We start from the raw sequence: 23,158 nt of genomic DNA, 5'->3' as shown, positions 1-23,158 counted from the left end.
CACTGAACAATAGTATCTAGACACATCCTGGTAGAATTACTGAATCCCAAGGCCGATTAAGGGTCTTTCTATCATCTGGGCTCAGGAGGAATGGGGCTTACTTACCCAGAAAAAAAACCCTCAAGCTGGTTTCAAACCTTCAAGTTATTCATCATCCATTGATTGAAAAAATGCAGGGGTGACTAAGCAGACCAGGGTTGGCCAGGGGTTCCCCCGCGCAGGGAGTAGTAGTGCAGGGAGACAGAGAAGCCGCAGCCCGCAGACCCTGCAGAGAGAAGTGCTCATGGCTACACAGGAATGTGGGGGAGCCCGGGGGTACCAGAATTCCTGGGGATTTTTCCTCCCCTGAGAAAATCAGGATTTTTTAATTAACTAATTTTATTTTATTTATTTAATTTATTTTTAATTTATTTTTTTATTTTAAGATTTTATTTATTTATCTGAGAGAGAAAGAGTGAGTGAGAGAGAGATTGAGCATGAGCAGGGGAGGAGTAGAGGGAGAGGGAGAAGCAGACTCCCCTCTGAGCAGGGAGCCCAACGTGGGGCTGGATCCCAGGACCCTGAGATCATGACCTGAGCTGAAGGCAGATGCTTAACCTACTGAGCCACCCAGGTGCCCCTAGAAAAATCAGGATTTTTAAGTGAAAATTCAAAATTTTTAAACTGAAATCTTTTCACAGTGCAGTGTGGGTCCACGCATGTGGACTGCTAGCTTGTGGCCTCATTGAGCCTAAAGCTGGTTCGGAATGCCTGGGCAAGTTTCTGGATGATGAAGGGTTCATCCTGCCCCATTTGACATAAATACCAAAGCGTGTTTGACGATGCTGTGGGCTCCAAGTCAAAGCTCTGTGCACGGTCAGACTGGCTTTTTACCCGAAGAAAACTGTGTATTTCCTCGGGTGTAAGCTGTAGCCATAGTAGACGGTAGACGTCAGCTCTCATCAGCGTAAGTGATGTTTGCTAAACAGCAGACTCTGTGGGAGTACAGCGTGCAGAGCTCCAAGCTGTCAGATCACTGTCTTTCATTTCTGACTTGAACTTCACCTTCTCATAGCTTCTCTGTCTTCACCAAACTTCTGTTCCAGAATTCGTGGTCATCCATAACGGGATCATCACAAATTACAAAGACCTGAGGAAGTTTCTGGTAAGATCCTTCCCCTGGGTTGGCATGTAAGTCAAGTGGTTTTCCCCGGAAACTTTCCAACCAGCTGGTTTCCCGTGGGAGACAGAGGCGGGAGCTGAGTGAGACCCGCTCTCAGTCCCAACTCCGCATTGGATAAACGTCGCCCTGGCTCGGCCGAGCTCCCCACGTCTTGCTGGAGAAGACAGCGGGGCATTGGCATGTACTGCAGTAGATTGACATAATCAAAAGAACACGACCTTCCTTTTATGAAGGTGTCTGCACTTCAATAAAGTGTTTACATAACACATCAACTCCTACACCAAATGGAATGTGGGGTGGGAAGGCAGACGGCGAGGGTCTAACGTAGGAAGCGGTTGCGGTGTTGGTTGGGATGTGGGTGGATTTGACTCAACATATTTGATCATGTTGACTGCTGTTATGTTGCAATGTCCAGATTAACGGCAAGGACAGGCTTCTGAGGCGGGATGATCTCAGGGACTACTGGAATGACTCAGCTATGTTGGGTGCTGGGCTTCTGGGAGACATTTCTGATCCCCGTTTTCCTTGTTCTTATCTTAAGTCGCTGCGAGGGCGGGTCATAAGGGAGGAGAAGGAGCTGGCCAGGCGACCGGCGTTGCGCAATGCCAGTTATCTGACACTCTGTCCCACGAAATATTCCAGGAAAGCAAAGGCTACGAGTTTGAGTCAGAAACAGATACCGAGACCATTGCCAAGCTGATTAAGTATGTGTTTGACAACAGAGAAACTGAGGACATTACGTTTTCAACATTGGTCGAAAGAGTCATCCAGCAGCTGGTGAGTTACCGGTCCCACCTGTGTAAATACATCAACCCTGCGTTCCCTCACTCCTCGGGGCTCTGCCTGAAGCCTCTTCATTTTGGGGAGTTGGAGAGGCCCTTAGAGGCCTGGGGACGCTGACTCTGGGTCCCTCTGGCTATGTGACTGAGTTGGCAGACTGGCCACACGGGGCCTTGGGTCTGCCCAGGATTCCAAAACATGGGGGATTTCACACGGAAATCCCGATGTGTAGCTGGTCGTACCTAACCCAAGTCTACCAGGGTACAAGGAGGGACAGAATGTAGGAGACAATTTTGCACCAAGGATTTAAATAGAGCATCGGGAGTCTTGAGTTAGGAGAACTAGATCTGTGCTGGTTTGCACGACGTAGGAAACTAAAGCACAGACGGCAAAGGACAGTCCTCGCTACAGAAATAATAAAATTAATAATAACCCACGCCTCTATCGAGTTTTCTGTATGGCAGCCACGGTTCTAAGCACTTCAAGTGCATGAACTCACAGCAGCCAAACAAGGTAGGACGATTCCCATCTCCGTTCACAGCCGGGCACAAATTGGGCAGTTGCTCAATGAAGGGGCGGAGCCAGGGTTTGAACCCAGGTGCTAGTGCGAGTCATGAATTTTCATTCTCAGAGTTGCTCCCTGAGTAGATGCCATCCCAGAGGCCCAGGGCAGGCCCTGGCTCCTGTTCTCATTTCCTGAGGCTCTAACTGCATCCGCCCGCCCAGATGGTCACGGAGCTGGGATTCTCTGCTTGTGGGCCTGGCTGGGGGGGAAGGGGGGGGGCGTCTGTTGAGCACCATGAAATGCACAAGTTCCGGGCTTTGGTTCTTCAGCGCGGTACTGGCTGTTTTCACTTTCTCCTCCTGCCATCACCCTGCACGAGCTGTCCTGCACTCGGCCCCCTGAGGGAGTGACCCCAGGACCCATCCCCTGGGAGGAGTGGCCCCTGTCTGGGGCAGTGGGCGAAGCTGGCCGGGCCAGAGCACGGCGTTCCTCACGCGTGTTTGCTGTGTTTGTAGGAAGGCGCGTTTGCGTTGGTTTTCAAGAGCATCCACTACCCGGGAGAAGCCGTTGCCACCAGGTGAGGCTCAACACATTGACATTTCAAGAATAAATCAATAAAATGCAGTCACTTAGCTTGCAGCCCAGGGGAGAAGTGGGGTGTCCGACAATCTGGAAGGTAGTCTCTAAGGGACAGCGGTGGCTGGGGTACCCCACCAGCTCTGTAACCACAGCTTCTGATTTTTAAAAGAGGAACCAGAAAGTTGGATTTTTAGTTGAAATCTCCATATTTTCAGACATTGACAACAAATTCAAATTAAAAATAGAATTGTATAGTGAGGGGCAGATACAGGTTGCAGGTCAGTTTCGGAGGTTCTCTTTAGGAAAAGCATGCAAAATTATGAGCATGAAACTGGGAACACTGATTTGAATCCAGTAGAGAAGAGGCCTTGCAGGCCCCGAGCTCAAGCTTCATCACCTTCACAGAACAGGTGTTCTAGGAATCAGCTGAGAGGGCCTGGGTCAGCCCACATGTCCCTCTGTTAGAGCCCCATGGCTCCCAGCGCTGTGTGGACTCATTCAAGCGGGGCTGTGAGTGCCCTCCTGTTCTTTTATATTCAGATGACTTGACTGTCCCTCTCTTCATCCATCCATCTGTCCATCCACCATCAGTCTGACCATCCATGCACACATCTATTTGTCCCTCTGCCCATCCCTCCCTCCATTCATCCCACCAAAATTTTTGAGCACTTACTCCATACTGGGCCCTGGGGACCTAGTAACACCCCACCTGGTCCTGCCCTTAGGGACTGGACATTTGTGCAGGAGGACAGAGTGGGGCAGAAGGTCTTGATGCTCTCTGTTGGGGATTGGGGGGACAATGCCCTGGGGGCAGGTGTCAGCCTAGGGGAGTCAGGCAGAAGGACCAGTGTGAGCAAATGCAAGGGGCCCGGAGTGAGCTCAGCCGTGCAGGGATCGGCAGGCAGGCCAGGAAGTCGGGAGGGGGGGTGCTGGTGGGACTTCCTGCTCTTCCGGTGGGTACTCACTGACACCTGCTGTGTGCCAGGCGCGGGAGACCGCCCTGAGCCAGGTCGTGAGCACACTGCCCTGTGAACTTCAAGGCTGGTGGGGAGTGAGGATGTGGGCGGAGGCCCAGCTCTGCATGGCCCCAGGTGCACTGTGGGCTGCAGTCTTCGCTGGAAGGTTCTGAGAAGCCACCGAGAAGGCACCCGTGGCCCTGGGAGACGCACAGAGACGACAAGGCCGTCCCGCACAGACTGCCATATCCTCTAGGCAGGAAATGATGTGAACGTATCATGATTCAATTTTTTCTAGGCTAGGCACTAATGGGCTCTTCAACAGTTAACTCCTTCAATCGTAGAGTTGTAAAAGACCACTGGGTCCCTACCAAATTTAGAAACCCCTTTTAAAATCCGGTATTATCATGGTATTACATTTTAAATGAACAGAGAAAGCGGCAGTGCGAAGAAGCAATAAAGCCTTATTTTATTAAGTTGTCTATAACTAGTGGCTCTGTAACCTTCAGAGCCATCTAGGGGGACGCCTTGAGAGCGTTATTGGTGACAAGGTTGAGAACAACCACGGAGCTCAATCTGAAATTTGGGGGAGACATTTGCCAAGAAAATTAGATAACCACAATATTTTCTCATTGTCAATACTATAAAGACTGTTTAAGCTGGATCCTTATTGGACCCAGACCCATGTCTCCTCTTTGCTTTAGATTTATTTACCTATTTTAAAGAGAGAGAGCGCACACATGTGGAAGTGGGGGAAGGGGCAGAGAGAGAGAGAGAATCTCAAACAGACTCTGTGCTGAGTGCCGAGTCTGACGTGGGGCTCAATCTCATGACCCTGAGATCATGACCTGAGCCGAAAGCAAGAGTCAGAGGCTTAACCAACTGCTCCACCCTGGGGCCCCACCTCTTTGCTTTATATACAATCAAAGATGGTCCAAAATATTCAAGGTGCTCACAGCACCTTCTTCGAAGCCACAGACTTTCCCCCTCACTAGGAGAAGCCGGAAGGGGGGCTGGGAAAGGAAACTCGAGTTCGAGGCGCTCACTCGGGGCAGCTGCAGGAATTCCCCGAGGCACTGTTCCCTTTGCAATGGAGTCCAGCTTGTGCAGGTCAGAGATTTGAAACTTCACCCCGTGAGGTGTCACTCGGGCCAACCAAACCACCCTTGAAAGCACATTAAGTGGCCCAGTAAGTTAAGCAGATCCAAAGCCAGTCATTATAATGCCCCCCAAAGCCGGAGAACAACTGAGCTAGGCAAAAGCATGGGGGGTGGGGGTGGGGAGAGAATCTTTGGGCAGATCCTGGGCCTCGAGGGATCCTGCTTTAGAGATGGCAGCAAACAGAGGCCAGCTGGAGGTGCCGAATATTCCTGCACGCTGTCAGGGCCTACTAATGCCTCAGCCTCTGTGACCTAACCCGGTGTGGATTCCCTGGGCACATGGGTGGCACCATGGAAACAAGCTGGCATTCTCCTGCTAGCCTGTTGGTCCCCGCTCCAAGCCCTGGAGCATCTTCCAGGGGCCAAGGACTCTGTCCAGTGGCATCTCAACATGACACTTTCCCTTGGGGGGAGGGCTGGATGCACGGCCCCCTCCTCAGTGCTCAGAGGCCATCCAGCCCTTCCCCGGGCTGCTGAGGCAATGAGTAACTCTCCTCCCTCTTGTCTCTACAGGAGAGGCAGCCCCCTGCTCATTGGAGTGCGGAGCAAATACAAACTGTCCACAGAACAGATCCCCATCTTGTATAGGACGCGTAAGTGTTTCGAGAAGGACTTGGACAGGGCGATGGGGCTCTCTGGGGCAGGCCGACCCCCTCGGAGACAGGCTGTCTTCACTCTGCTGGGGCCAGCCTGCCCACAGCTCCAGGTCAGAGAGGTTTTCCTGCAGCTGAGACTTGGCTCCATTTTTTTGCAAAAGCTTTTTATTATGGATATTTTCAAATACACACACAAGTCCAGGGAACGGCACGCAGCCCCATTATGTAAAGGCGTCCGTGCTCGGGGATGAGTGTTGATTTGGTTCGGTTTTGTTTGCCGCTATTTAAATGCTCTTGCAGTGGTACGGTGCTATTTGGGGATCATTTGCACGATTTGGCTGACGCAGCCAAAGCTAAAAATTGCAAATTTCTCCCACACATATTCAAAGGGGAAGCTGGAGCCTCGCTTCATGTCATTCAAACAAAATAGTTTAATGGGACTTGCGTTCTTTTCCTTCACTCGCCAGGCAATTTTGAGAATGTGAAGAATATTTGCAAAACGAGGATGAAGAGGCTGGACAGCTCGACCTGCCTTCATGCTGTTGGCGATAAAGCCGTGGAATTCTTCTTTGCTTCAGATGCAAGGTAACAACCTTGTTTCCTTTCTTTCCTAGGATTATGTAACCAAACATGACTGGCTCAACACCACCGTTTCTAATACATCCCTCGTTTCAGCTGTTTTGTCATGGCAAGGGGGCAGGGGTGATGGCACATTTCAGATCTCTGCGACCCTTCCCTGAGAATTCTTCTGCAGAGCACCTCGTGACCAAAGGCCAGCACAGAATACCTGAATTATTTGCCAACATTTTAAAAGTGGGCGATTTCACATAAATGTCTGGATTTCTAGCTTCTCTGGGAAATCAGCAGGTCTGAGCACGCTGGGCTGTGCTCCCTCTGGCCCAGCCTGTCTGGGGCCACTCAAAGGCTGCTCCCTTCAGGTGGGGCAGGTGTCCCCAGCCCTTCGGTCCTTCCCGTGCCCCACCTGCCTTTGCCTGCATCTGACCGCTCATAAAAAAGCCGAGACTTAAGGGTTTGGTGCAATTGATTTCAAAGTCCGTGTTCTCATGAGCAGACAAAGCAAATAGTTCTGAAATTTGAGCAAGTCAGCTTCGTACTCATCTTAGGACAAAAAGTTGATACACACACATGCACATATCCTCAGAAAAGACTGAGATACTTTCCTGGTCGTTGAAGTAGAAAAGTACCGTAAGTACCACCACTCCTTCCTCCATCCAAACCCTTCTCATGCCTCCCTCCCACCAGGAAGGAGTCTTCCCACACCGGGGAGAAAAGCACGGAGGACACCAGATAAAATCTCCTGGACACATGGAGTCATAGGAACCTAGAGCCCTTGGCTGTAAAGTCTGGTTCTGCCCACAGCCAGCATTGCACTCAATGCTGATAGGAAAGTGCAGCTGTTTCCCAAACTGTGTTCCTCAGAGCACCATTTCAATGACAAGCTAATACTATTTCGGTGATCCTGAGGCACACAATTATCTTACAGATTTTAGCATCTGTCCGTGGCATCTTGCAATTATAATTTGTTACAGTTTCTATGTCTTAAAAGTGTATCACACAATTGTGATCCCTAAGATCAGTGTTACCTTATATTCCATGAAATATAGTAAATGTTTCTTTAAAAAAAAAAGAAGGAAGAAAGAAAAAAGACATGAATATCTGCACGGAGATGAAATAATTACTTGTAGGCAATAGGATCCTATGCTTTTAAAATCCAACTGGAACCTGTTAGAACAAATCCTAGAGGCTGGTCAGAGAATGAAGGTGTGGAAATCTGACCTCCCAGCGGTAAGCCATCCGCTGGCCCAGGCGGTGGGACCACATCCACCCCGTTTCCTCCTGTGCCTGCTACTGTGACTGGCACAGTCGACTCTCAGCAGACCTTTCCTGAACAACAACAAAAAGGAATCTGTTTACCAGACCTGGAAAAGCCTTTTTAATCCCTTAAGATGAATTTTTTTTGGAAGCTTTTATTTATTTGACAGAGAGAAAGAAAGAGAGCACAAGCAGGGGGAACAGCAGGCAGAGGGAGAAGTAGGCTCCCCGCTGAGCAGGGAGCCTGATGCGGGACTCAATGCCAGGACCCTGAAATCATGACCTGAGCCGAAGGCAGATGCTTAATGACTGAGCCACCCAGCAACCCCCCCCCCCCCGTAAAATGAATTTTAACAAACAGAATCTGTTTGGAGAAGACTACAAACATTCACTATGAGAAACAAGAACAGATTTGAATAAAGGGAGGGAGTCCACCCTCCTTGGTAGGAAGCCTGAATATTATTTCTAAAAATTAATTGGCTTAACATTATTTTAATAACAAGAAATTATTTTGTAAAGATACTGACTTTCCTTAAATTAATCTGTAAATCGGATGGTATAATTAAAATCCTCAGGATTCCTTTGCTTTGTTTAGGTTTGGGGAACTCGAAGAGGTGTTTCTACAGTGCGTGGTGTGTAGACCAGAAAGCCAACATGTGTTGCAAAGTGAGGATGACAGGGGTGACCTTCCCAGATAGGAAGGCATCCTGTGGAGCCTTCGGGACAACAGTAGCCAGTGTGGGGGGCTTCGTCAGGGTGATCTCATTTAATAAACACAGCAAGCCTCTGGCGAAGGCACAGGGATCATCTCCCATTCTACAGATGAGGAATTTGATACCGGGGCTCAGAGGGGTCAGATCTGTGTTGCCCGAGGGCATAATGCCGGGAAGAGACAGAAATGAGGATTCCATGTCAGGTCTGTCTAGCTCCTGGGTCAATAGTCTTCTTTTCTTTTCTTAAATTTAATTATATATTTAAATAGAATTTAATCCCAATTACAGAAGATTTGGGCTATGCAATATACCATATATGCGAGATTGTTCTCCAGGAAAAAAACTAGAAAAATAAACCAAAGGTGTATTAACATTATTGTTACGTGATAAAAAAATGTCATTATTCTAATTAAGGTCAGTAGTAACTTAGGATGATGATTTAGAATTTCATCCCATCGCATGTAATAACAACAACAAAAATACAGATGAAGTGGAGGCCAGCGTATTAATATAAAATATCATAAATAACATATTGTGGAAGAACACCCAAAACATAAAGGAAAACAGAAATATTAGACTTTTTAAAATACAAGAACTCTTTATATATTAAATAATACACATTTAAACAACATATAATTTCCCCAGACGCTAATATTTATAATACTAAAAAATGTGTGAAAATGTCCTAAATATCCACATTGGTAAAGACGTTAAATATATCACCGTATACCCACTTAGGAATGAGACCATTAAGGATTATGATTACACTAAAGTTAATTACATGGAAAATGTTGGTGAAAATACAGAATACCAAGACATCTATGCTCTGTGATCCGAGCTCTATAAAAATATGCATTAACAAACCAGATAATTATGTTAATCAACATTTTTACCCTTTGGCAAATATATCCATTTATTTTCTAATTTTTGCATTTTATTTAATGTATTTTCTATAATATATATTCTTTAATAGTACGAAAATCGGTAAAGAGAAATATAAAGATCTTTTTGGTCTCCCAGTTTGTCCTGGGCCAATAGTCTTAGGGAGGGATTATACTACCATGCATTTCAGAAATAAAAACAAGTATATTTCAACATATGGATGTCCGTGCACGCATAGATCCAAGCACGCCTCTATTAAGCACTGTGTGAAGGACAGTGCCATGTAACTGGTGTTTATCCCTTGGAGATGGGGTCAGGCCATTTTCTCCCTCTCATTATTCTGTGTTTTCTACTTTCCACACAATGAGTATATACCGTGTAAAGTATTTTTCTCCAGGGCAGTGGCTTTCCATCCTGCCTTGTCTTCCTTCCCGAGCATCTGTCTGGAGACACCTCTCTCGGGGCCATAGAACGTGATCGTTTCTCTCTTTTATTTTGCATCAGGAGATGTGAAGTGGCACTGGGTAGGATGCGGGTTTTTTCTTCTCATGGTCCTATAAGCACCACCTTTGTGGACTTTTTACCACTTGTACTGTTGATTACTTTTCTTTTTCACTTACCAACTTTTCTAACTTGGTTTATTTTCTTTAAAGATTTTATTTATTTGACAGAGAGACAGAGAGAGAACAGGGGGAGCAGCAAAGGGAGAGGGAGAAGCAGGCCCTCTGCTGAGCAGGGAGCCCGATGCAGGGTTCGATCCCAGGACCCTGGGATCATGACCTGAGCCTAAGGCAGACCCTTCACCTACTGAGCCACCGAGGCGCCCCTAACTCAATTTGTTTTTAAAAGAAACTTTGTGTTGCCCTTTTGCCATACAAAAATCATCATTACTTGCCATGCAGAGAAAGTTTTTATAAGAGAAAACACAGTGGCACCACATTTCATTGGTGGACATATTTGATACTTTGCTCCTAAACCACCCTTTTTTCCTTAAAGGGTGTGTGTGTGTGTGTGTGTGTGTGTGTGTGTGTGCATGTGTGCACACATGTGTGCCTATGTTATGAAATGGAGTCATTTGTCCTGATGAGTTTCCCCATGGGGATTTTGCTGAGTGAAGCCCCCATGGTGTCATTTCACACGTTCCCCTGCCCATTGTACTTTCTGTGCCCTGGCGTTCACAGGTATCTAGAAACTCGATCTCCTTTGCGTTTGAATTTTTTTGGTAAAACTGCTTCATCGGTGGTGGTGTGTCCTTCCATCTGGAGGCATACATGTATCATCGTCTGTCTTTTTGTGCTGTTAAGATTGATTGAGGGGTTCCAATGTCAGACAGCCTCACCCATCCATTATAAAGCTGCTCTCTGCTTTTCACCCCTCGGTTTCAGCTGCCATTGGCGGTCCTTGCTTAGAACTATTAATAATTAGAGTTCGGGGTCCTGGGTGGCTCAGTCGGTGAAGCGTCTGCCTTCGGCTCAGGTCATTATCTCAGGGTCCTGGGATCGAGTCCCATGTCGGGCTCCCTGCTCAGCGGTGAGTCTGCTTCTCCCTCTCCCTCTGCTGCTCCCCCTGCTCATGCTCTCTCTCTCTTTCTCAAATAATAAATAAAATCTTTACAAAAATAAAAATAAAATAATTAGGAGTTCACAAATTGACTATTCTAATGCCGTCATTCCTTATTAGCTATATTCCTTTTATAAAGAGAAACTTGCCTTCATGAACTATGTGCTTATTCTGAAAGCCAGATCATTTTGAAAGGCAAGATAGATGTTTCATTCTTTCCTGTTCTGATTCAGAATAATGTATTGGTTCCCGAGCGTTCTCCAAAGGTGACAATGTCTGGATCTTGATTTGAAAACAGCAATCATAAGAGGACATCTATGAGATTACTGGGGAAATTTGAACAGACTGGATATTTGATGAGATGAAGGAATAACTTATTAATTTTAGATGTGATCATGGTATCAGAGGTTAAAAAATGATCCTTCCCTTTTAAAGATATAAAGTAAAATGTTTACAGATGAAATGATAGGCTGTCTGGGGCTGGCTTCACAATGATTCTGGGGGGAGGGAAGGAGGTGTGAATTGATATTTATAGTGTGATGTCCCTGTCCCTCCTGAAATGCCATCCGACACTACTGATGTGAACCCAGACTTGGGAGGCAGGGACTGCCACCTTGTAACTGTCGAACGTGACGCCGGTGTTTCCCTTGCTCCAGTGCCATCATAGAACACACCAACCGCGTCATCTTCCTTGAGGATGACGACATCGCTGCAGTGGCTGATGGGAAACTCTCCATTCATCGGGTCAAGCGTTCCGCTAGTGACGACCCATCTCGAGCCATCCAGACCTTGCAGATGGAACTACAGCAAATCATGAAAGGCAGGTGTCCTCTGAGGGTCCGTGTGCAGTGGCCTTGGGGGGGGGGGGGGGCAGCAGGTGCTCTATGGGGGCGGTCCTGAGACTCCCTGTCCTACCTTGAACGGCAGCCCTCCTGCCTGCCGTGGCCATCGGGGAGCTCCTGACCAAAGCCAAGCACCAGGTCTCCCTGTTTGATTTGACCAGTGTATCCACTGTCTCCCTTTACTGACTCTCTGGGACACACTCTGACACCCAGACATCATTTCTTCTCTGCGTCAGAGGCCCACAATAACAGGGGTCTGTGGACTACTTTCTCCTTTCAAGGAGAGCTTGTCTCCCTACACCCCCTTCTCCACAGGGCAACCTGGGTAAACATTTAGGAATGTGAATCAGACACTCTTACACGGCTGCTTAAAGCCCTCTCTGATGGCTTCCCACTCTTCTTAGAATAAAGTCCATACTTCCTGCCACAGCCCACAATGCCTCACGCCCAGGCTGGCCCCACCTCTCACTACACTTTTCCCCGCTATGCCCCGCCCGCCTCTCCGGCCACCTCTCGATGACTGAGGCTGGCCAAGTGCTTGCTCACCTGGAGGTCATTGCACTTGACTGGCTCCTTGTGATCAACGACTCCCAAACGTCAGCCCCTCAGAGAGCTCTTCCCTGACCCTCCTCACTTGTCTTCTTTGCTTCACTGTCCCCTTTGTGCAAGCCCTCAGCTGAAGGGGGCACACAGGACACACTGCCGTGTTTGGCATCACACGTGTGTGTCTCCCAGAGAACATTCCCACCCAGTCTGTGGACACCTCCAAAGCTTCAGGCACACACCTGTCAGGGGCCTTACTTAACCCGCTGTGGCCAGATCATCCCTTTGACGTCATCCAGTTTCATTCAGATCAGAGGCCTAGAAATGCATGTGTGGCAGAAAACGTTTCCTTAGGAGAGAGAGAGTGAGAGCACAAGCAGGGGGGAGCAGCAGGCAGAGGGAGAGGCAGACTCCCTGCTGAGCAGGGAGCCCAACAAAGGGCTCGATCCCGGGACTCCGGGATCATGAGCTGAGCCCAAGGCAGAGGCTCAACGGACTGAGCCACCCAGGCGCCCCCGAAAAGGTTTTTCTTTAATACAGAAGCTACGAAAGTATTTGTTCAAAAGATAATTGCCTCTTTCTCTGGGCTTAACTTCATTTGTACCTCCCTAAGTAGGTTGGTTTTTGGAAGTAAAGCGTTTTCCTTTCCTCTGGCCTTGCTAAGAGGAAAGCCACACATTTGCTGCTTATAGCCCTCGCTCCTTCAAGCTGCAGGGTCCGATATGTCAGCTAGAGGTAGTAATCTTATCTGACCTGCTTCCCTCTCACTTGTCACCGTGAGCATCAGGGGGGACAGTCCCCGGGGGCCCCCTGGGAATCTGCAGTGGCCTCCACATGTGTCTCTGTGACTAACCGCTTAATGGCTTTGCACCCTGATTGCAGGTTAAGCAGTGGTAACGCAACTAGATTAAAATTGACCTGTTTTGTTGGTGTTTACTTGACCAGGTAACTTCAGTGCGTTTATGCAGAAGGAGATCTTCGAACAGCCAGAGTCCGTTTTCAACACCATGAGAGGTCGGGTGAATTTTGAGACCAACACAGGTAAGCCCTCGACTGTGCCCTGGGCCGACCGACGCACATCCCTGGGTGGGGTCAGCATTAACGCCCTGTGTGTGCCCCGCAGTGCTCCTGGGCGGCCTGAAAGACCACTTGAAGGAGATCCGGCGGTGCCGCCGGCTCATCGTGATTGGCTGTGGAACCAGCTACCACGCCGCCGTGGCCGTGAGTGCAACGCTCTGGGTCCTTGATGGTGCTGGGGAGGGAGCGGGGGCCAAGGACAAGATGCGTCTTAAATGCTAGGATGTGTCGGACCCAAATCTGGTGGCCGTGAGCCAACATGAGAGCTGGCCCTGAAGCCTTTCTCCCGTGGAGGGGCCCAGGCATGCCTGAACTTCCCTTACCACCTGGACCTGGAGCTGCCACTTCATAACCGTCCCCAGAAGCCACCTGTGTCTCTGTAGCATCTGTGACTGACTTTGGTCCCCATTCCTGTTGGCTTCAGACACGGCAGGTTTTGGAGGAGCTGACGGAGCTCCCTGTGATGGTTGAACTTGCGAGCGATTTTCTGGACAGGAACACACCGGTGTTCAGGGATGACGTTTGCTTTTTCATCAGCCAGTCAGGTAAGGAAGACGGGTTTGCGTTAGTTCATCTAAGAGCTCTGTCCTCTTGGCAATGCGCCCTGTGTCTCCCGCCCTCCTTCAGGCCGTGAAGCTCTCTGCACACGGAGCTTGTGCCCAACTCTCCTGTGCCTACGGTCACTTAACCTCAGAGCCATCAGTTCCTGTCCCATGTTATGGGGAGGGGGCCGTGCAGCCAGGGCTTCTCCATCCTCCAGTCATTCCAAGTCCAGGACTTAAGGGACCACTCACCAAAGGGTATTCGTGGGTGCTGGGTGTATTTAGAGAGGAGAAAGTTCTTCAAAATTCTGCAGGCTGAGAGTCACTTCAAGGACTATGCGCAGGCTTTGCAGTACCGCTGCTGCCCAGAAGGGGGACACCTAGAGAGCCAGCGCTCAGGTGTAGGGCTCACCACACCTTCGGGAAACACTAAGCTTGGGCATTTGTTCCAGTCGGGCTGGGCAGAGAGTCAGGGAGGTGATTCATAGCCATATGCTTGGACTCTCTATGACCTTTAGAAGGATTTTCAAAAACATTTTAATTATGGAAAATTCCAAATCTCTGTAATAGTTAGAGATTCACGTAAGGAGTTGCCTATCCTCAGCAACGATTAGCTCAACAGAGCTTGTGTCATCCAGAGACGCATTAACCTGTCCCCTCCACGGGGTTATTTTGAAGTCAATCCCAGACATTGTGTCGCTTCATAAATATCTCACAGTGTATCTCTAAATGGTAAAAGAAAAAAAAAAACATAACCATGATGTCATTATCACAATGAACACGCTAACAGCAGTGCCCTAATACGCATTGGGACTTTGAATCCTGCTTCCCAGTTAAATTTTTAAGACCATTTCCATTTCAATGACAAACTCAGAAAAACGAATATGGACACACCCACCGACTGGCTGCCTACCTGGAGCCACGCGCTGCCCTGTGACTTAAGATGCCAGTGTCACCTTTGGGATTGCGATTCCATCAGAGCCTCAGAATGTTTCATGAATTGGGTGGGAGCCATGAACCAAAGGAAAGAGGCGGATTTTATGTAAAAGTAATGAGTGGCAGCTTCTGGGCGTCTACACAGAAAGGATCTAGTTTCGTTTTGTCCAGCCCTTCTCATTCAGTTTTTTAAAAAAGCAACTGCGTCAAACACTGGGGAGTGGGGTTGATGAAGATAGAGCCATCCAGCTCCCTGCCTCCGAGCCCTGAGCCCCGTTGGCGCAGAGGAAGGGCTGTGCCCTAGACACATATCTGAAGAGAAAAAGGAGCTGGGGACACACTCGTACTGCAGAAAAGCCATGGCCACATGGACATCGATGGGTTTAACTTTATGATCGGATCATATTTCATTTAGTTGGAGGTTTCAGGACTTACAAAGACAGGGCTCTTGGGCACCTGGGTGGCTCAGACATGCCTCAGTGAAGCATCTGCCTTCAGCTCAGGTCATGATCCCAGAGTCCTGGGATTGAGTCCCACATTGAGCTCCCTGCTCCTTGGGGTGCCTGCTTCTCCTCTCCTTCTGCTGCTCCCCCTGCTTGTGCTCTCTCACTCTCTCTGTCAAATAAATAGGTAAAAGTCTTAAAAAAAAAAATACAGGGCTCCTGGGCTGGCTTATTCATGAACCTATTTAACTAGCTTTATCATAAAAAATAATTTTGACTTGGCACTGGCAGACTGCGAGAAGTGTTCTGCTTTGAAACAAGATCTATTTGCAAAATGGCCATTCAGGGGCATTCTTGCTTTTTAAACGTTAAATCTCAGCACGTTCTGAATAAGGCAGCTTGAAGTCCTAGCAAGGACGCTGGGAGCAAGGCATACCTGGGTTGGCTCCAGTCTGTCCCCCACAGTCGCGTGGCCCCGAGGAAGCAAGGCACCGGTTCCCTCTGTCTCTGAGGACCTCATCCGCAAGGGGAGAGGGGATGGTGGCCCCTGTGGGGCTGCCGTGAGAGTTCAGTGAAACAGTGATTGATGAGAATGTGCTTGCCGCGTAAAGAGTAGCCAAATCTTGAATCCAAGAATCAACTGGAAAAATTGTCCAGTAAGGATTTTCCTTTCTGAGAACATGCCAGCTGTGTCTGGGTCCTGATTGCTGTGTAAGAGTGGTGACCACGTGGCTGAAAGGGGGGACCCATGTGGCAGGTGAGACCGCAGACACCCTGCTGGCGTTGCGCTACTGTAAGGACCGCCGGGCCCTGACTGTGGGTGTCACCAACACCGTGGGCAGCTCCATCTCCCGAGAGACCGACTGCGGTGTCCACATCAATGCGGGGCCGGAGATCGGCGTGGCCAGTACCAAGGTAGGCATCTCCCACCTGTGCCCCGGGGAGGGCCTCAGCTGGACGGGAGGACAGGGGCCCGTGGGGTGGGGGGCCCGGAGATGTGCCTATTCCTGCGTGGTCCACTAGGACACGCTCACCCCTGCTCTGCCAGAGTCACCATTTTATCCACAGGCTTACACCAGTCAGTTCATCTCCCTGGTGATGTTTGGTTTGATGATGTCCGAAGACCGAATTTCACTGCAAAACAGAAGGCGAGAGATCATCTGCGGTTTACAGTCTTTACCCGGTATGTTCCAGAACTAACGTTTCCTTATGGCTGTCTCCCATAAACAGTGCTTTTAATCACTTCCTCCTCCTCAAAATTTTTTGGTCACCACTAAATGCCTCCCGAAGCCCGCCCCCCCCGCCCCGGCCAAGATTAAATTCCGCACTCCTCACCAGGCCTTAGAACCCTGCACACTGGGCCCCTGCTACCTCTGACCTCATCCCACTCCCTCCCTGTGCCAAGCTCTTTCCGCCACAGGGCCTTTGCACTGGCCCTTTCCTCTACATAAATCCTCTTCCTCCAGCTCTCCACACAGCTGATGGCTTCTCATCATTCGAGTCTGAGTTCAAATGTCACCTCCTGGGACCCTTCTTGGCCAGCCTAACTCATCCCCTGCCCCAGCTACGAAATGTTAGCCCACCTCTTTTCTTTATAGCCCATGCCATGATCTGAAGTTACCTGTTCTCCCGTGTACTGGCTTGTCTCCCAACTAACGTGTCAGCCCAACGAGCATACAACCCTATCTATCAGAATCACGGCTGGATGCCTGGTGTCCAGGCAGGGCAGGCATACAGTAGGTGCTCAGCAAATGTCTGAGAAGGAACACATGGCCTTGAGCCTTTACCTGTCGCAGACTGCTCCTTCAGTCTCACCAAACTCCTCACTTTCGCTGGGTCCCTTCTGTTGAGACGTCAGTGAGATGCCGTGTCTATGACACGAAATCACAAGCTCTTTGGGCGGACCATGGTTTCAGTCATTTGCCACACAGGGATCAGGCCCCAGTGGTGTTTCCTGCCCCATGTGCCATCCTGAGAGTGCCTTTCCTTCGGACACTTGCACTCCAGGGAAGCAGAGAGACCTACCTTGTTTTCTTTGCGTAGCTCTGAGAGCATGAAATGAAACAGACAGGGAGAACGTGCTGGGGCAGGATGGTCACTAGGCTGGGGGGCAGCCCCTCCCAGAGACAGGGAAGGACTGGGTCCTCCCTGGGAGCCAGGGGCAAACCCCAGACAGGGCAGTGAGGGAAAGTCAGCATCTAACCACACAAAGCCTAGAAAGCTGAATCCGGCCAACACAAGATGCCGAAAATGTATGGATGAGAAAACTATTCTTCACTTTAAGCCAGATACTAACGGTGCAAAAACTGTGCTCGACCCTGATGTCTAAGTCAGCCGTTCTCAAGATGTGGTCTGCAGGTCCTACTACTGTCCTCACAGTAAACACGTTGTTTGTAATAAATGTCTTTGCCTTTTTCGCTGTGTGGACATTTGCAAAGGTGGTGGTCAGGCCGCCGCTGATGCCACCACGCACCTAGCTTCGCTCAAAGACGCCCTTCACGATGCAGGAAAGTGCATTAATCTCCGTGAATTGCAAGATCTTTTATGTTCTGTTTGGCAAAATGGGAAGTGTGGGTAAAGCACGTGGAAGAGTGTGATGGTTGTTTCCAAGAAAAGCACCCTGGGATTGTTGGAGTAGCAAGCTGACTTGAGTACGCGATAGACATTTTCTCAAAAAAGTACAAAGTTAGCCTGACACTTCAAGAAGCAAAACCGACAGTATCTCTTGCCAGTGACAAACTTCAGGCTTTCATGTAAGATTTAGGATTCGGGAAAACTTGGAGCTGTGAGCGTGAGCTTGACCACTTCCCACCACTGAAAGACATCTCTGATCAGGCCACGGTGCTTTGAACACCTGTCATTTCTAAAAAAAAACATTTTATGATGAAATGTGTCCATTTTTAGATTTGCAAAATTCAGTGAACCTGTATTTTCCAAAAGGCCAGTGCGTGATGTTACAAAATTACACGTGTAAAACCTCCATTTAAATAAATACAAGATAGACCGATAAATTTTAATGTAACAAGGTAGGAAAAGTTTATTGATATGATTTCAGAGTCTACATTTGCAACTACTCTTTTAAGAAATTACTATTTCTTGGGGCACCTGGCTGGCTCAGTCAGTAGAATATGTGACTCTTGATCTCGGGGTCATGAGTTCAAGCCCATGTTGGGTGCAGAGATTACTTAAATAAATTAATTTAAAAAAAAAGAAATGACCATTTCTTGAGTTTGATGTAATATCGGAGAAGAACATTCACAATTATTTGAAAAAGTTATTTAAATGTTCCTTCCTTCTCCAACTACAAATCTCTGTGAGGCTGATTTTCTTCCTATTCTTCAAGCAAAAGAACATATCACAACAGTTGAATGAGGAAACAGATGTGAGGATCTCAGTGTCTTTATTACAAGTCAGGCACTTAGAAAGATTTACAAAAATATAAAACAGCACCATTATTCTCACTAATTTTTAAAAATGTAGAATGGGTTTATTGCGACGAATGAATAAAAATATCTTCAATTTTCTCAGTTTCTAATCTGGTAAGTATTGATAAAACCAACAGAAACAAAGTGTCTTAAGGATTCACAATCATTTTTAAGAGTGCAAAGAAGACGTGAGACCAAATGGTTTGGGAAGCATTGGTCCAACTTACACTGGCATTGTCTCCAGACTTAGCACGTGGGCTGGATGGGGCGATGAGGCGTTGATTTGGGGTGTCAGCCCTGTGGCTGGCCAGCTGGTGATTTAGCCTCTCTGAGCCTCAGTTGCCTTGCCTGTGAAATGGAGCTAGAAATCACACTTCCCTGCTTACCTTACATGCTTAAGAAAGTATGAACGTAAACAAAATCCTGGCTAATCACCCAAGTTATTTCCCATAATCTGCATTTAAAATCCTTTGACACTAATGCGAGGAAGCCAAATGTATTAAGTGGTGTGAGTGCCCAAACTTTGTCTTAATGCACCATGATTTTTCTTTGTGAGTCTTGCTATAAAATCTAGTATGACCGACATCCCTCTGCTGTATTCATCGTGATTTAGGGCTGATCAAGGAAGTGCTGTCGCTGGATGAGAAGATTCATGACCTGGCCCTGGAGCTCTACACGCAGAGGTCGCTCCTGGTCATGGGACGGGGCTATAACTACGCCACGTGCCTGGAAGGAGCCCTGGTGAGCCTCCTCTGCCCAGCCCCCTCCGCATCAACCCCTCCATGGGGGCTCTCTGCAGAGTTTCCCTGTTAGCCCTCAAACTTCCAAGGGGAGCTGGAGATCCTGACGGAATGAGCTTTGAAGGCCAGCCTGCCTTTTTTTAAATTGGTAACTGGCTCTTTTATGGCCATAAAGATCCAAACCCGAGTACAAGAGCTGATGGAGCGTGGGCAGGTGCCAGGATCACAGGGCCAACAAGAGAGTGGGGCAGTGCTGTCCAGGGGCTGAGTCCAGTGCTAGCCCTGTAACTCACTGTCTGCTTGCTGCTTCTGGATGGGAATGCCCAACCAAAGTGATAAACGGGAGACAGTGTCGCAGGTGGGGCAGCACTCGGGACCCAAGCAAGGGCATCACCCCTGACCCAGCTTGGCGCTCCTCCTCTTCCTCGGGAGCAAGTCCCTGCTCCTTCCCTGTCACCCCCATTTGAGAGAAACATTCAGAGAATTTTACAAGCGGTAGGGGTGAGTGGGGGAGGGGTGCACGAGCCAGAGTTGCCTGACTGGCAATGAGCTCCCAATTCCACAAGTTTCCTCTGCAAGCTCTGACTCCTGCCAAAGGAAATGAAGGGCTGGACACACTGCTGGGGGGGGGGGCACACTAGAAGCAAGGCCTGGATGGAGTCCACTTGTAGCTCCCCCATGCCTGTGCTGCCTGATGCAGGGGGTGGGGGGGCTCAGCTGCAGCGCCCCAGTGTGCTGGTGAAAGATGCATATTCAGCTGTGTCTCCAAGTCAGTCTTTGGGGGAAGAAAGAAGCTTTTAGGCCGCTGCTGGCATACATCAATGGCCCCTCTGTGGTCTCCTGGGGGCCTGCCCTCCAGCTGTCTGCCACATCCCTTCCCCACGGGGCAGCCATACTCCTGACAGTGTCCCCCCACCAAAATAAAGAGTTCTAGGGGAGCTGAGAAGTGTTTCATTTGACACTTGCCAGTTCAGTGAGGCAGGTTTAATGGTAACTGAATAGAAATGAATCTCCCTAAACATAGGGAAGAATTCCAGTAACAGCCCAATGTGTGTGATTTTTGCCTCATGAGTAAGTTGGAGGAACCCTTTGGAAGTTATTAATGGTCTAGAATTGGGGGGAAATGACCAATCAGAATGTTAAAGGAGGGTGTAACTAGACAGAATCCAATGCCAATCATTACAAATTATAACTGTGGGGGAGGACGTGGGGCCCGACCACAGACCACAGACTGGAAGGGGAGAGCTGGATCGGCGTTGACTTGTCCGTCCATCAGGGGTGGCGGCTGTGCTGGGGACTGGTCTGGGGACACAGGCTGCATGCTGGGTCTTGTGCCTGCTCTGGACAGCAGCCAGTCCTGGCCACTGGCCCTGGCCCTGGCCTTGCGAGCTGCCCTCAGTGCTGTTGACCACTTCATGCATTCATCTGCCCTGCAGCCCTCTCAGCTCCCTGCCTTCTGGATCCGTCCCTCCTCCAGCTCCCCTTCCTCCCCTCTGGCTGATCTGCTCCACCCCCCTGTCTGCCTGGTGTCACAAGACCCCACCTTGTGTCTCCCCAGAAAATTAAAGAGATAACCTACATGCATTCAGAAGGCATCCTGGCCGGGGAGCTGAAGCACGGACCCTTAGCGCTGATCGACAAGCAGATGCCCGTCATCATGGTCATCATGAAGGACCCTTGCTTTGCCAAATGCCAGAACGCCCTGCAGCAGGTCACAGCCCGCCAGGTGAGGGCTCTCAGTTGGGCTGGGGCTCCCTCTCTCCTGTCCTCTTCCACACTCCGGTTATGAGTGGTCCCATCCCCGAGTAGGCTTGACCCCACAGTCTCTCCTAGACCCTCTCGTGAGTGGTACACACATTCAGAAATGACTGGCCAGCCTGTGGCCTTGGGTACAACGGCTCCTCAGTGAGACCTTGTGACCCAGATTGGCCCAAGCTGTACCCGATCCCCAGCGTGGAGCTGCCCGGAGGTGGGAGCACAGAGCCCTCCACAGATCCGTCCTGGGAGGGCTCATGAACTTACAGGGGGGTGAGACCAAACAATGCCCTGCCCTTTCCAGGGAGGCTCAGCACAGTGGCCAGGCAGAAGTTATAAGACACAAATCGCTTTACTTCCTTGCTTAAAGCCTTCCGGTGGCTTCCCATAAAACTAGAGTGACCACAAGCCTGCATTATCTGGGCCCTTCCATTTCCCGCTCATGCCAAGCTGATTTCTGCCTCTACGCCCTGGCGCTGGCTGTTCCTCACCAGCGTCTTCCAATCATATCCCCGTGTTTTGTTGCCTCCGTGGCACTTATCTGGAACTCATCATTAGTTATTGGTTGGCTGGTTTATATTTTTGTTTTCTACCCCTCAGTTGTGAGTCCCCTTAGAGTGAGGAATAGGTGTGTCCTGCACTTGACAAGGCACATTGCAGCCACTCAACAGATGGGTGCTGAATGGCTGGCGATCATCCTACCAGGGAAGGAGAGAAACTCACCAAACAGCAGCCAACACTTTGTCCGTCGCACCAGCCGCGCACATCACCTCCCCCATGATTGCAACCAAAGCAAGAGATCACTGTGATCATTGCAATCAGGTTGATCTCAGAAACCCTGTTGTAGGTGAGGGGTTGTTCTTTCAGAGATAACCTGCATGTTGTAATCCTCTTTCTCCACTGTAGGGTCGCCCGATTATACTGTGCTCGAGGGACGACACTGAGAGTTCCAAGTTCGCGTATAAGACAATCGAGCTGCCCCACACGGTGGACTGCCTCCAGGGGATCCTGAGTGTGATTCCGCTGCAGCTCCTGTCCTTTCACCTGGCTGTTCTCCGAGGCTATGACGTACGTCCCATACCGCGCCGAACCCCCCAAAGGGGAGAAACATAACCCCGGAGTTTGATTTTGTTCTTAAGTGCTTATTTGGTAAAGCTTCATAGGAGAATTTTTTTCACTTAAAATAACTCTCTTTTTAAAGTAACTTCTACCCCTTGAAAACAAGTTGCAAGATTATGAAGACCATATCGCTAGACCATAAACTCATCACCCAGAGGGGCAATGTGAATGAGCAAAATTAATCATTTATTCCAGTCTTTTCCTTGTGCATATGAATTTTTGAACATATTTTTGAGATTTTATCGAGGATGATATTTTACATCTTCCCTTTAAATATATTTACAAGTATTTTCTTTTTTTTTTTTTAAGATTTTATTTATTTATTTATTTGACAGAGATAGAGACAGCCAGTGAGGAGGGAACACAAGCAGGGGGAGTGGGAAAGGAAGAAGCAGGCTCATAGCGGAGGAGCCTGATGTGGGGCTCGATCCCACAACTCCGGGATCACGCCCTGAGCCGAAGGCAGACACTTAACCGCTGTGCCACCCAGGCGCCCCTACAAGTATTTTCTTACATCTTGAACTTACCGTATGCAACATTGACGATATTCCAAATATAATAACTTGGACAAGCAACATGTACAATATTCCAACACAGTCTTGTGGCATGGATTGTAACAATGACTTAGCCAGTCTTCTGTTATTTAAACTGTTGCTAATTTGGGGGGAAATGGCTGCATAAATCACAACTGCAGTGACCATCTTTGCACATTGTATCTTCCTCCCACATTTAAGACTTGTCTTCAGTCTAGCAAATGATTCAACACTTTGAGACTCCTTACAGTGTCAATTTATGTTCCAGAAAAGAACCAATTTACGATCCCACCGGCAAAAAGTGTGTAAGAGCATACAACTCGCTGTGTAAAGAAATAGGAGTTTTATTACAATTTTATTTTGAGTTTTAAATATAGATAACCATACAAAAAAAACACAATGTAACAAATACCTAACAGTGCACATATCCAGAATTGCTATTGGCTAACATTTTGTCGTATTTGTTTCTTTCTTAAA

The 23,158-nt window shown here is 48.7% G+C and overlaps 1 protein-coding gene across 2 annotated transcripts in view; it reads left to right on the top strand.

The window, feature by feature from the left end:
* Positions 1–23,158, top strand: part of GFPT2 (glutamine-fructose-6-phosphate transaminase 2) — a 41,703-nt gene that overhangs the window by 17,199 nt on the left and 1,346 nt on the right. For both annotated transcript variants that reach the window (XM_040622642.1, XM_040622641.1), the window contains exons 5-18: positions 1,086–1,144; positions 1,805–1,939; positions 2,963–3,024; positions 5,656–5,735; positions 6,206–6,323; positions 11,383–11,546; positions 13,057–13,152; positions 13,235–13,332; positions 13,613–13,733; positions 15,867–16,024; positions 16,178–16,292; positions 19,148–19,275; positions 20,833–21,000; positions 21,936–22,097. In XM_040622642.1, coding sequence (XP_040478576.1) covers positions 1,086–1,144; positions 1,805–1,939; positions 2,963–3,024; positions 5,656–5,735; positions 6,206–6,323; positions 11,383–11,546; positions 13,057–13,152; positions 13,235–13,332; positions 13,613–13,733; positions 15,867–16,024; positions 16,178–16,292; positions 19,148–19,275; positions 20,833–21,000; positions 21,936–22,097 — 1,664 coding nt within the window. The remainder of the gene's footprint in view (positions 1–1,085; positions 1,145–1,804; positions 1,940–2,962; positions 3,025–5,655; positions 5,736–6,205; positions 6,324–11,382; positions 11,547–13,056; positions 13,153–13,234; positions 13,333–13,612; positions 13,734–15,866; positions 16,025–16,177; positions 16,293–19,147; positions 19,276–20,832; positions 21,001–21,935; positions 22,098–23,158) is intronic.

Source organism: Ursus maritimus, unplaced genomic scaffold (assembly GCF_017311325.1).
Source record: "Ursus maritimus isolate PB19 unplaced genomic scaffold, ASM1731132v1 scaffold_5, whole genome shotgun sequence".
NCBI lineage: Eukaryota > Metazoa > Chordata > Mammalia > Carnivora > Ursidae > Ursus > Ursus maritimus.
The sequence above is the reverse complement of the archived record's forward strand: the minus strand, read 5'-3'. Positions and strand labels throughout refer to the sequence as shown.